Source organism: Tympanuchus pallidicinctus, unplaced genomic scaffold (genome assembly GCF_026119805.1).
Source record: "Tympanuchus pallidicinctus isolate F22 unplaced genomic scaffold, pur_lepc_1.0 scaffold1, whole genome shotgun sequence".
NCBI lineage: Eukaryota > Metazoa > Chordata > Aves > Galliformes > Phasianidae > Tympanuchus > Tympanuchus pallidicinctus.
The window spans coordinates 74,613,066-74,627,957 of record NW_026294618.1 but is presented as its reverse complement, the minus strand read 5'-3'; the positions used below and the strand labels follow the sequence as shown (position 1 = coordinate 74,627,957).

General features: G+C 34.9%; 1 protein-coding gene across 7 annotated transcripts in view; it reads left to right on the top strand.

The window, feature by feature from the left end:
- CEP170 (centrosomal protein 170) overlaps positions 1–14,892 on the top strand; it is an 87,305-nt gene that overhangs the window by 48,556 nt on the left and 23,857 nt on the right. For 6 of the 7 annotated variants that reach the window (XM_052695655.1, XM_052695649.1, XM_052695640.1 and 3 more), the window contains 2 exons: positions 4,968–5,117; positions 11,039–11,165. In XM_052695655.1, the coding sequence (XP_052551615.1) occupies positions 4,968–5,117; positions 11,039–11,165 (277 nt within the window). The remainder of the gene's footprint in view (positions 1–4,967; positions 5,118–11,038; positions 11,166–14,892) is intronic. The other variant, XM_052695664.1, reaches the window with a different exon arrangement.

Below are 14,892 nucleotides of genomic sequence, written 5' to 3'. Positions count from 1 at the left end.
GTTGTAGACTTTAAAGCTACATAGATAATCTTGCATATGCTGTGAAAGTACCTGCAATACCTCCGTTGTGTTAGGCATGAAGTAACTGGTAAATGATGAATTGTGGACTGCAAGTTTCAGAGTAATGCCAATTGACCAAATCATAAGTAGGTGTTTCATTACATGGCTACATTTCCAACATACATCAATCCATCTCTTTGAGAATTATAGACTAATTTGGATGTTTTTCATCATTTTTAAGTAGCATGCAATACACAGTGGGGATTGGTTCAAAACACGGATCTGTATATAACTGAACATATATACTTGTGGGATCCTAAAGATACATTAAAAAAGATATTTTCTGATCCATATTAAAACTATGTAGTTCCAAAAACATGCATTTACGGGGTAAGCAGAGCAGGGAAGGGGGGAATATTTTGCATTGCAATATGCAATATCCGCATAAGGATATGTATTTTTTTGCAATATGACAAACTATGTGAAAAGAATCAAAGAACAGGAAGTCAGGAGAAAAAAGTAAATCTGAATGCTTTAAGGATTGCTAAGGAACCAAGACAGATGTATCTATTTTCAGAAAATGGCTTTCTGATATCTACCTTTTCACATTCTGTGAATTTAATTGCTTTTATCACTGCTTCAGTGATTTTTTTCCAGAAAGAATGCTGTTTGGCCCTACTCAGTGTCTTGGTTGTAGAATGACTTTATTTCATGAATACAACTTCAAAAAAAATAAAAAATAAAAAAATTAAAAGGAAACCAACAGTAGAACAGTTGAAGCCCATCAAATCATCTGAGCATGTAAATTTTAGCAGGAATGCAGAATATTTGGAACTTCCTTCCTTTCTACAGTGGGGGAGGATGAGGAGTCTTACAGTCCCTAAACTTAGCATTTCCTTTTGAATTTGAAATTCTGAAGAAAATGAATTTCATTAAAACAAGTACAAAATATGTAAATAGGTAACTGGCTATTGGTAAGAGGAAGTTATTAAGCTTAGCACACTGCTCTTCTTTATTTGCATATGTAGCTTTTTTTTTAGTACCAGTGTGTTTTGTGTTCTAAGTCTTCAATATATAGTTAAAATGCCTTAAGCAGCTTCTGTGAAAATCACCAGGAATTCATGAGGAATGTCCCTGCACAGGACACAGTCTGGCTGCAATAGCTCAGCTAACTGCCAGGAGCAAACATAAACTATTAATCAGGCATCTCAGAGGCAACTTGGTTAAATGCAGTTCACACAGTAGCTAACGGTGAAAATAAGCATGTTACTCTGGCTCATCAAATTTCAAGGGAGAAAAAAAATGTTTTCTCATTTGTCCTTTTTTCCAATTATCAGAAATTTTGATTTCTAACAACCAACTTACTGCACATGGTGAATGTCCAGACTGACCTCTTTGGAAGAATATGAGGAGCTCAGTCTGAACACTCAGAGCTCAGCATTGCCAAGTTTATCTGCCGTGTGGATTCTGTGCCTCTTTCCCTTCTTTTTGAAACCTTCTCTTCTTATCAGTCAAGCATACTCAGAGTGTTGGCTTATTCAGACTTTTTTGTTCTCTCATAGCCTAACCAAACAGTGTCTTAATCCAGCTTGCATTTTTCAATTAACGTCTCTTCTCTCACTCTTTTTTCCTTGACTGCATCAGTTCACAACTCAGTTTTTGAAATTTGCTTCTGTTTGGCTGCTCTGACAGTCAAACATACTACAGTCTCCATTAACTGAAAATTAGTATCTTGAGATTAAAAAGCAAGTATAATGTCCTAACACTAGAAATTCTGAAACGTCAGTGGGACACAACTGGAAAGGTATCATATAAAAATGGGAAAAAGGAGATTCTTCCTCAAGTACTTAGAAATGTAGGTAAAGCACTTTGGGAAAATGTAAAGTTCTTGTTTATTTAGCAACTGCATTGTCTGCCTTTTGATACAGAAGAGCATTTCCTCCAACTTCCCTGTTTATTTTAACTTCTAGATGCTCACCTAACAGTAAAGAAGTTTTAAAGAACAGTCACTTGTTCATTAAGTCTAAGCTCATTATTCTCACCTATAATGTAGTATCTATTGTGTACAACATGAGCTCATCTACTGAGGGACAGAGTGAAGATGACCAACAACTGACCAATAAAGCTAGCTTGTGTTAAAGCTCTGCTTCAGCTATTGTGAGAAGCAGGTGTGCTCTGAGTCATGAACTGCTTTCACAGCAAAACGCACACAGTCTGCCAGAGGAGATTGCTCTTCTTTTCTCTAATATTGGCCCTCGTAGAATAGGGCAAAGCAGGTGTTCAGAGTTGGTCCTGTAACTCAGGCTGTCCCCAGAAATGCACCAGTGCTTCCCAGAAGAACTGTCTTACTTATTTTGTGTTAAACAAGTTTTGTTACTTCTTTTTTTAATTGGATTAAGGGGTGGGTTTTTTTGTTTGGTTGGTTTTTTTTAATGATTACTTTATGTAGCTAAAGTTCATCTTAAGTGATGATATTGGAAAACTGTTGCTGAGATAAATTTGAAGCATTTATTAACATCTACAACAAGGACCAATTACTTTGCCGTCAGTTAATTTGCATGTTGCCTCTGTATTTATCACACTGAGTTTGTGCTCCAGCAAGACTGGGCAACCTTGCTTAGTGTTCTTGGGCTGAAAAAGCTTTTCCTTGATATGCCATCTGAATCTTCTTCTTTCAAATTATGCGAGTTATCCCTTGTCTTCCTGACGATGACAGCAAGACAGTTTCTTGAACAAGCATTCAGGTTATCCCATAGCTGTTTCTTTTGAGGGCATATTCTCATTATTTGGTAGACAGTAGAAGTGGATTGGTTAATCCTGAAGTACTCATTCTCTGATGTGCCTGAGATGTTCCAAGTTATGTCAAACATTAAGCAAGAATTATCTTGCTTTCTGCATAGCTGTCAAATCTAAAGTCTTAAGTATCAATCAATGACTTCTGGATTTAAAGGGATATTTTATATCACAGTTTTGAAATTTAGTCTTTGGGCTGGATCACTCTTCCCAAGAAGAGCTTTGAGGTGGCATAGCAGTGCAACTTTGGTGCAGCTGCTTGTGCATGCAGGTGGCACTAGAAGTTAAATGTATGTGAAAATTATTAATTTATTGAAGAATATGCTTTCCATTGCTTTCTACATAATAATAGTAAATAGATCAATAATAAATAGATAAGTAATAGCAATGTTGCTAAATATTTGCTCTTTGGGCCTTTGGTATCCCTAATGTGTTTGCAGAGGGAACGTTCAAAGTAATATTCAGAAGTAGATCTGTTTCTTGGATCTTACTGTAGCAAGTATTGCCTTACACAGAAAGAAAAAAACAAATTTGCTTTTGAAGCAATTTCAGTAATGGAAGGAGAATAACAAAATTTACTTAAATAAAGCACCAGAACTAGAAGAGATAATGCTGAAATAAAGAAGGCTTTAGTGAGTACAAGTAAAGAAGTGTGGTACAAATAAAGAAATTTGACATAGTGAGTATGCCACCAGCTAGTAGTAAGAAATGTACAGATTGCAATTTAATTGTGTAGTCCTCATTCCTCTAGCTGTGGAAGTGTGAGTTCATATTTTCCTTCAGATATCTGAAAAAATTTGCTTTTATTTAAAAAACTGTGTAAAACTCTGGGCAGTAGAAGTATAGTAAACAAGGAGAATGTGACTGTGGAATAATGATATGTTCAAAGAAAAGAGGCACCAAATAATTCAACCTTTAAGAATTGCCTCGTTACAAGACAAAAGTAGATCACTGAAGGGGAATCCTCTGTTCTGTTACACTTTTTCTAAGGAAATAAATTATAAAATTCTCCTAAGCAAGTCATATAAAAGAGTATCTAGACATGATTATATGTATTGCAAATCTAGGGAGCATTAGCAGAAGACGCTTTTCAAACATTAACTAACATTATGGTTTGTGGCCATCTAGTGGTGAATCTTTTTTACGTATACTGTCCAAAACTGAATTATAAAAAAAAAAAAAAAAAAAAACCCTAATTCCCCGTAGCTCTTTCTGCTTTGAACAAGCCATTTTTTACAAGAGAATAATTTCCATTTTCTTCCTTTTCCTTCGTCTTCAAGATGAAACAATTTTTGATGTTGCAGATCCTTTCTGGCAGCTAGCTTTAATGTAAATTTTTTAAATGGTAGATTTTCAAGATGCAAAATATTCTGTAAAGTGTCTTTGAAGTTTACGTAAATTCTGAAAGCAGTGAATATTGCTTAATATCTTTGACTCACATGAAATTTGACAGGCGGTATACTGCCTGTCCTGCTTAACTCCATCTCATGAAATTGCCTTGGTGAAAGTTAAAACATACCTAAAGTTTTTTGTATTTTTCTCTATGAGCAATGGTTTTAAATGTTGTGGGGAAATTATTTCTCTGTAATGGTGGAATTGCTGTAAGCATCAGTAGGAAACAGTATAGCAGAACCATGGCAAGGCACATATTGAACGAGATTATTCTGCATGGTTTGTGAGATCTGGTTAACTTCTGATGTCTACTAAATTCCTAAGAAAATAAAAACTGAGATTTTTGCTTATATTCAGTAATGTAATGAGAGTGTTGGTGGCAAATGTAACTGTTTAGATTTGTTTTGTCTGGCTCATGACAAAATTCTAAAAATGTGGTAGCTTTTGGTTATTGATTTTTCATTGACTGGGAAATGGATTCTGCAATAATTTTGGCTTCACCATTTGTTTCTTTCATCAGTGTCATTTGTCATTCGTGACCATTCCAGCTAGCAGTTCCCTAAATTTTCAGTGTTGACACACACTTCTGCTCTTTCTTTTTTTACAATGAGGTAAATATTTCTTCTGTTCAATCTGCAGATTTCACCAGGATGTCAGATAAGCATAATACAACAAAAATACATGAACTCACTATCCAGCATGCCACCATCCATCCATTAACATCAAACATAATATCAGGATGGTATTGAGTTAATGTGTGTAATGGTTTGTTTCATTTTCAGGTATTTGGAGTGGATGACAGCCAGGATTATAATAGGCCTGTTATCAACGAGAACCAGAAAGATTTAGTAAAAGATTGGGCTATAAATTCTACTACAGTAGTGCTGGAAGAAAAAAGACCACAGAGTACAACTGGATTTCTTGACACAGAGGTAGAATTTAATTTTTGATGGTCTTCTTTTTTCTTCCAATAAGACAGAGCACTAATACTTGACCAATAAGTATTAAACAGCAAACAAAGCTTTTCCTAGAAAATATTGGCTCAGATCTATAAGTTTATTTTTCTTCGTTCTTTACTGTATTATTGAAATTTCTATGTCCCAATTTCCCAAGTTAAATTGGGAAGGTATATTAAAATTCAGAAATATGTTATATGCATTCAGTGAGGGAGAGAAAGCCAGCTAGGAAAAAAATGATGGGTGAATAGAAAAATATGTTTCAGTTTTATTTTGTTACAAAGCTGGAGGTTTTTGCATTCAAAGTTTCAGTTCTCAAGTGAGATGCGACTCCTGAGAAGTCACGTACATTATTTGCCTTAGAGGCAGCGTAATTTAATCAGTTGATGAAAGATGAGGTAAAGGAAAGCGTCTCTCCTTTTATATGACTCAGAATATACACATGAGCTACATGTTAATCATGTTATATGAAATCCTGGGACACATTCTGATGTATTGGTGAACGATAAACTGTAACCTGGAATGTGTTAGAACAGGCTCAAACTGGAACAGAATTGATCTGATAGTGAAACGCACCACATTTATTCCACTGGCTGTAAATGTAAATAAGAAAACCTTAAAAATAAGGAAACCTTCTGGAATATATCAAGAACTTTTAGTATGAGTATCTCCCTGCCGTGTAAATACACTGGTTTTGGTATCTTGTGCTTTCCATAGAAAAAGTGTACTTCGTAGTTTTTGTCTTTGAGGTACTGCACAATCCTGGGGCGCTGAATATGTGTCTGTCTAGATTAGTTCATTTGAGTAGTTTTTCTAAGGTTACTGCTTCAAGGAAATTATAATCATACCAGGATGGCTGTGTTATATAGAAGAATTTGACAAACTTCGCCTTTCACCGTGCTTCTTTGAGTTAATTTGTAAATTAAACCTTACTATCTTTTTCACGTCTTCCTGGTCCTTTAAGTCTACTGAGTTTTCAAGAGAATTAAAAGTACTGATTTGTTTCTATTTCTGTTGTAGTTTTGGGGAGTTTTTGGTTGTTGGTTTTTTTGTTTTGTTTTTGTAAACAGCAGTAGAACATACGATTAATTTTATGACCATGATTGTTCTTTCCACGTGTCATACTTTACACCTTGCAGGGATTGATTTGAGAGGACTTCTGCAATCATAGGATGAGTTTAAGAACTGTTGTGGCAATGACATATAAAAACTTGCTTTGAATTAGCTTGAAATTACAAAAATGGTCACTTTTTTTTCCTGAATAAATAAGTCTTCTTTATGTACTGGAGGAGGAGTTGGCTTTGTGTTGTCTTAATTTGCAGGATTATTATGAGACATCATAGGGGAAGAAATGAAAATTGTTTTGTATGTAAAGTAGACCAAACCATGTAGATGTAGCACAAATTAGTGTAATAAGAGATGGGGACAAATGACAATTGGAGAAAAGCTTACCAGAGAAACAATAGAGTATGTCAGTGCATATATGGAAGAAAAAGAGAAGTTAATTCAGAAAAGTGGAGGTGCCTTTTGTAGTGTGATAACAGGGAAACATCAGGAGCTTAACTGTTGGTTCAGCTGGAGAAAAGACTGCAATATGTAAAGTCTTTTACCAAAACAAATTTTATTATTTTTGGGAAAAGGAGAGGCAAATGTGTTTGATTTGCAAAGTCTGTGAGCACCATATTCTCATCATAGATGAGCTTTTCTGCTTGTTCTTTTTGGAAAACGTACTGTGTTACTGCAAGCTGCAGAACATAACTTACTGTTAGGAGCTGCAGATTATAAATGAATAAACCTTATTGAATGTCTTGACTAAACAGTCAGGTGACATTGGGGTAGCTCACTGTTCCAGGCTTGTTTTGTCTGCCCATCATGGTTGTACCTATAGATATTTAGAAGAAGCAGATGAAATCGGAAAATGAAATCGGACATAGAAAAAGAGATTTCAATTTTGGAAGTTGGAAATGATGTCTTGGGAAATTAATAATGTTTTATAAAAGCATTTAGGGGTTGAGAGATTGTTCTGAACTTAGATATGTTTACTTTACAGGGCAGGTTATAAATCGCTTGCTTCAAAGAGTGTCAAATTCTCTTCTCTTATGAAGAAGGTCTCACTTGTGATGTGACAGGCTTTGATATTTTAAAGTGGTGTATGTCAGGAGACTAGATGCAGAGTGAATGTCTTAACACAATTGCATTGAGCCTACATGCACTTGCATTTTCAACGATTACAGATTAGTCAGCAAAAACACTGAATCCATTTATCTAAAATATTCACATGTTTTTATTTTCTATATTATGATCTGCCACTTGCCAACCCAGGTAAGTGAGATTTAAGAACAAAAGTTAAATGGTAGAGAACAAAGAGAATAATTTTTGCTGTTGCAATATGTTCTGATTATATGAGCACATTGAATAAAAATACTGCAGTCTTTTGTGCTACAATATATTCACCCAGCTTCCATTTAATTTTCAGTGAGCAGTTACAGTATTATAACCACTGTTCTTAAGTTGTGGACATGATTTATCAACATTATTTTTGATGTGCTTGTTAAGGATGTACTTTTTTATTTTTCTGTATGCAGTGTCATCAGTGCTATTTGGCTACGGTGTTCCTTGTTTTGAACACTCAATTCACGTCTTTGCCAGTGAAAATAAACAGTAGTGATGACATTGCAAACGCAAAATAACTTCATGTAAATATTTGCTGTATTGCTCCGTAAAGCTGGAGAACAGCCGTGTCTATTCAGAGGCTTTATGTCCTTTTGTTTGTCTATTCCAATTAATTACACTAATTTCATATCCTTCTGTAGAGAAACCTTTGATTATGGAGTTTGATATTGGCTTTTTGTTTGAAATTAGAAGCTATGATTAAACATAGGATGATTATGTTAGCAGTGTCCTCTGGCTGTGAAAAGGCAAGCACCGGGCGATGCATTAGCAGCAGAAATGGGAAATCGTGGCACCATGATGGGAGGTGGCAGTAAATCTCCAGAACACTGGCAAGAGATTTGTTACCATTTTTGTTTATGAAAGGAGAATTCAGAACTAGAGGAGCCAAAGAGATTTTCTCGCATTGTTAAGAGAATAGAGATGTACATTACAAGAACAGATTGATAAAATTCCTTTACTTCAGATACGTGGTAGCTCACATGGATGTGATTGCTGGAGTTTGCTGTGTAAGTAGAGTTAATGCAACAGAAGGAAAAAAGAACTGTTTGAGATGCGTGTCAATGTTGTTCCATGAAGAAATGTGAAAACATTGTCTGTAAGTGAAGTATAGAAACTTGGGGGGAAAAAAAATCAGTGCTCATAGAAGAGTATGGTTCAGAAAAAGAAGAGGGGAGAGGGACTAAAAGACTTTCAAGATGCCTCTTAAATGTATGAAAAGATGGCATAGTCAGATATTTAGAACTTGCGGTGACTGGAATATGTATCTTAAAAAAAACTAATTTGGGTTCTATTTACTGAAATTTTTTTTGAACTTATAATGCTCTGAAATGCCAAGTAATGGGAGGCTTCTAGGCATCATATGCGTGTGCTGTGTCTTTTTTCAGATACACAGATGGAAGCTCTGAATCTTCAGGCTGAATAATACATCTTCATAAATCCATGGGTATTTTTCCTGTGGATGTATAACTCAGATTTAGTTTGAATATGTAGTAAGGGAAAGCAGATTCAACACAGAGTTATAATGCTGGGTCCTCTGATGTCAGCCTGGCTTTTCTGAAAGGCTGGGAAATTCTTCTTGGTCTGCAAGGGAAGACTTAAAGGACTGCTTGTTGAAAGCCTGTAAGATTCGTGGATTATATGGAGAAATTTGGATAACTGGATGTGAATTTTCAATGCTATATGAACCTTTCACATCTGGATATATTGGATTCTATTACTGAGCAACGTTTTGCTTTTAATAAGAACCTTTTAATTAAGGATTAAAATATCCATTTTTTTAACTACTGGTAAAAGGAACTTCATAGCTTTGTTGTGTATGTTTGTATATATAGAAAATTGAAAAACAACGCATTTGCACCCACTCCTTTTTAAGAATTTTTTTAACAGTGTAATTACCATTAATGTGCAGAATCTTCATCCTTTATTACAAAGTGATTATTGGAAATCATATCAGTGGAATTGCTTGTGATACACAAACAATTAGGGTTTTCTGTAGCAAAGATAAGTAGAACTACCATCATATCTGATTTAAGCTGTAATTAATTGCTTTGGTAGGGACAGAAAAACAAAGCAAAAAAAAAAAAAAAGTATCAGGAGTAGGAATGTTTTTTGTTGTCAGTGCCTAAATGCTGCTTGTTTTTGCATGTTTTTTGTTAAATTATTCTTTCTGGCACTCTTCTTACATCGTGTTCAGAAATGCCCATAAATAACTGAAACACTGAATTGCATTACTTCAGTGTTGTTAGATTTGAATTCTGTAACATTTTGATTCTAAGAAATGAATTGAGAATGTGGACATTTCTGTAGTAGTTTATAGAAGTGATTTGATGCATCTCTGGCATAATACATTCATAACAATCTGAAATAGATTCACAATGCTTTTGTTTGCATTAATTGGAGTCATCCATATGATTTAGAGACATTCAGGAATATAAATTCAAATCTTCTTAATTAGCTAAGTAACTTTCAATTTAAAAGAGGTTCTTGTACATTAGATGACACCTTTTCAGCTTTCAATTTTTGCTGAATAAATTTCATAAAATCAATACTGTTAATTCCTGATCAAAGGTTAGAATCCCAGGGTGCCCAATAAATTAAACAGAAATCTACATTTTTAATGTTAGTGCCAAGCAGAGCTTCAGGTAACCTCTGAAAGAGTTGCTTCACATTCTCTTTAGAAGCAAGGTTTGCATATCTTCGTGTCTTTCCCATCTCTTCTGTTGATCTCGAATTGCGATTTTTGATTTTACTCGCCTATAGTTATGTAACTCCCTTAGTGCTGCAGCCAGTGACTTTTTTCACTTGCAGCAATTTGGCTTTTGAGTCCCATAGATCAGACTATCTAAACTAGAAAATGTATCAAGTCTTCTATAGCGTTCTGCCATGGATGCACGTATACATCTGTCCACAGTTGTCTGCTGTCTTTGGAGGAGCACGATAAAGTCTGCTATGGAGGGTGAAACAATAATCTTGTGTTATATCTAGAAATCTGTTTTTGGGAAATAAATGCTTATCATACTGTAAGAATACAGAGCAGGAAGGTGCTTTGAGTTTTATTTTTACTTTTATTCATTTAAAAACTTGTCAAAAGGCTTTCCTATTGGGAAAGCAAGTCCATTTTCTTTTCAGGTCAGCTGAAAAAAAAAAAAGAAAATCAGATAGTGAGCGCACTGACTACCCTGCTAGCCTATACAATGGTATAAAACAATCTTTCCTTCTTTTGTCATTTAGACTGGACGAATTATTTATCTTGCTCTTCTTTCTCTCACGGGTTTTTCATTTCTTCAGTTCTTAAGGCATTCTTTCCATAATGAACTAAATACAATGTATCTGGACAAGAGATCTTTTAAACTGGTAAAATGTATCCTGAGCATCTTCTTGAAGCTTATTCTTAATTCTTGCCCACAGCCCTACCTGCAGTGTTTCTTCCCCACTCTTGTGTTTTGAATCAGGCACACGCTCTAATATATTTTCTAAAGATTCTGATTTTTAAAATTTCATAGCATGAAGAGATGTTCTTTATTCTATACTGATTTTGCAGCTGTATGTGGAGTTATTTATATTGCTGTTCTAGAAACAGTAAATCTAAAATATATTCAAGTAAACTCCTTTTTCAGTTTCCTCCAGGTAGATAGTGTCTGACATTTCTATTCCAGGAAAAGTTGGAATGAGAACATAATTCTATCAAACAGTTGTCATTTTCTTCTACTGTTTTTCTTCCTTAGGAAGGTTCTACTGCACCTGGAAGTAAACGTTGGGTATCACAGTGGGCTAGTTTGGCTGCCAATCACACACGTCATGACCCAGATGATATCAGATTGGAGTCACCTGTTCCTGCTGCTTTAGAGAACGGTAATAAATCAGTTCTTGTTGACATAATTTCTGATGAAGAAACCTCTGAAAGGGGTGAAGAATGATCATGTACATAAATAAGCAACCTTCATACTGTTAAGACCTGGTCTTCATTTGAAATTCTTACGTGTCTTTGAGAAGACGCAGTGTAGAAACTAGCTCTGTGGAAGTTTTCTGACACAGAAGATGGATGCCAAAATTAAACAAAGATACTAAAGCAAATTAAAAAGCGTAACATAAAGGAAACTTTCACTTTAATGCAGTTTGGGTTCATGTGCCTAATATGTTTCTGGTATACTGGGGATTGGCTGTTAAACCATCTGACCTGAAGTTTGTTATTCAGCTGTTCTTCAGCTGAAAGGTAGCCGTATTTCTGACACTGGAAACAAAGACGACATACTTCATCTCCAGTGATGAACAACTGTCTGTCTTTAACTAAACTATTCACATCTGTGTTTTTAAGTAGTTTGTTCACTAAGGTCTACACTCTTGACTATGAAGGAGTTGCTTAGCTTACCTATCCTCAGTTGTTTTCTTCCTCTCAGTTTCAACCTAGAGACGTTGATGCAACAGAACAATCTAGTGTATTTCTAATGCTGATTTTTACATGCTGAGGTAGAAGTTGCTATATTTAGCAAAGTAGTTTCATAGTTGTCTTCTGTAAATCATGAGCTAATATAGCTCTTTGTTGCCAAATTCATTACACAAGGATGTCATTTCCATGCTTTCCACATCCTGAATGTAATATGCTGTTTAGAAATCGAGAAGTAACCAACTGTCAGCCTACTGCTAGTTATGTTTCTGTCCTGCAATTCCAGCATTTCCTCTTATTCCAGTTGACTTTGAAATTCACAACAAAGTTTAAAAGATTTTTTAAAATGGGAAAAAATGTGTGTTTAAAGTAGAAATGCCTCTCTGTGTACATCACTTCAGAAGACACACTACTACCTACAGAGCTTGTCCAATAACCTCTTGTTAGATATTGGTGAGTAAAATTAATTACTTGTCTTTCTAATAACTTTTTTTTTTTTCCATGAAGTTGCATTTCAGAAGAGTAATTTGTGTTCTCTACTTTTTTTGTTATAGCTGCTGATTTTCTTCAGATTCTCAAGATTCCATATGTCTATTACAAATTCAGAGCAAGCTACATCTTTGAACTTTAAGTTAGTCTCTCAGAAGAATGCGTTTTCAAAATGATAAAACTAAGTCTTCACTGCTTTCAGAATGGAATCCTGTAATTCTCCCCTTGCTAAGTCTGGAAACTTGGTCTCAGCACTCTGCCCAGCAGGCAGGCCTTCCGCAGAGCAAGCTTAGCTTGCTTATTCCTCAGATTCCTGGGATTTTTGGTTGTTGAGGCTTTTTTTTGGGGGGGAAGGAGGGAGCAGGGGGAGGTGGACAGTTTGGTTGGTTTGTTCCTCGCTGTGCACACTCCTTCTTGAGTCCCCAAACAAGTGTAAAAGCATAGCAGCAGGGATTTTTCCAAAATAGTTATCAAGTTTGCATTACAAACATAGTAAAGAATAACTTCTTTAAAAGGAAAAAACAAGAACAAAACAATACCATATCCATATTTTACTGCACAAATAATAGGTTTCTTGATACCAGATCTGGGTTATGTGAACTGAACCATTGTTTGAGTTGCTTGATCTTGAATCCCATAGTGATTTTTTTCTTTGAAATTCTTTGTGCCTGGGACATCTTAATTTTGTTGTAACTTATGTATATTTTTCTTAAGTGGATTTGTTGCAGATGTATTTTGCTGCTCTCAGATTTAAGGTAACACTGATAAATGCATTTGCGTACTTTGTGTTTATAGAGACCTTATCCGTACCATTTATTCTGTATCAGAAAAAAGCTAGTTAGTGTCATCACAAAAGAGTTAGCTTTTAATTCCGTGTATTGTTCTAACACAAAGAATGGAAGACAAAGGAAGTGAATTTTAATCCTGAAGTTGGATTAATATCTTTAATATTTTATTCAAAATTTTAAAAAGTGAAACTGAAATATTATTGGGAATTACAACAAATTGTTTACTAGCATTGCTTACTAACTGAAGCTCTATTCAAGCTTATATTCAGCAGATGATAGTGTATATAAGTATGTTTAATTAAATGAATTTTAATTTAATCGATTGTCGTTATTTTTCTTATTATTTTTTTAAGTCAATTGCGTGGTTTTAAAATATAACAGATGAGGCCATATATTAAAGTAAGCAATAAAAGAACTTCCAATTTCAGAGCCTCATTGTATTGTTTTCAAAGAAATTTTGCCTTTAATGTTGTGTAGTTTAAATGTCTGTGTCAATGCATGAAAGAATTCTTACCAGTGACTACTGCTTCTCTAGGAGCTTTTGCACCCCTCATAGAGTTGGAACTTTGAATATGTTGTTCTTTAGGATATCAAATATGTAAGGAGATGGAAAGGTGGAAATTAAATAATTTGATGTATCATGTATGCAGAATAATGGGTATTGAGTAAATTCTATACTACTTGGAAGCATCAGAGTGAGATATAATATATATATAAGTACTTAAAACAATAGCCCATGATGTGATGAGACTGATCCTTTGGATGGTTAACTTGCAAACTGGCGGGTATGATGTGGTTTTTGGATTCATTTAAATTCTATATTTTAGATGGAACACTAACCAGAATCTTTGAAGGGATGAATACATATTTTGCCAGCATAAGAACTTTGATTTAAGTGAACTAACAACTGTGTAATATGCCCCTATATTGCAAGAATTCTAAAATGCTTAATATCCAGAAAGCACACAAAAACCTAACTTGTGATGAAAGTTGTATATAATATGTATGTCCATAGAAGAATTCACAAAGTCTGCTTTGTTAGCTTAGGTGCCTACATTTTCTTCAGAAATGTTGGTAGTTAACTTTCCAAAGGTGTGTACATTGCCGTCAGCAATGCTGGGTCATGCTACACCTCTACTACTAACGAGTTTTAAATGTCTAGATATCTGAAAAAATGAATAGGTAACGAACAAGTTGAGCTTGTAGGTATGTCTGAGAGAAGCCTGTCTTCACAAATATCAGTTATGCTGATTTCTGTTCAATATATATTTATATATATATATTTTTATATATCTATATTATATTTTTTTTTAATTTACAAAAGTATCAATTCCCATGAAAAAATATCCAGAAATGTTTAGATTTCAGTGGTATCTCCTGCTTTTCTAAATGAGTGTCCTAACACAGGTGATACAAGAAAAATGTGCAAGTTGTTTTGCCACCTTCATCTAAGATGTGACGATGTGCAAAGCAAAAATAAAAACTAAGAACGCAGAAGATAAGTATTTGATTTATTGTAGTGGTTTTATACATACAACTGCACACATACAGTGTAACTGATAATATTCAATTAAGGGATAAGAGAGTTCTTGCCATGAGGGACACCTTATTCTCCTGGAACAACCAATGTATGTTTATATATATTTTTCAACATAGATGCCACTACTACCTCTGCATTTTCACCAGTGATGAACAAGACTGTGCACGTCATGCTCATAAAAATCTTCACCAGCGGAGTTGAACTGCTGTCGCCTCTGCTGAAATGCACACCCACCGCCTCCCTGTGTTCTCATCCACTGTTTAGTCTCCAGAAGTGTTCAGCAAGCATCAATAAATGTCAATGGGTGTCATTTTTTCCTGCATGGAGGAGCTCAGTTCCACACTTTGGCTTCATCCACTTCCATGTCAGATGCCTTTG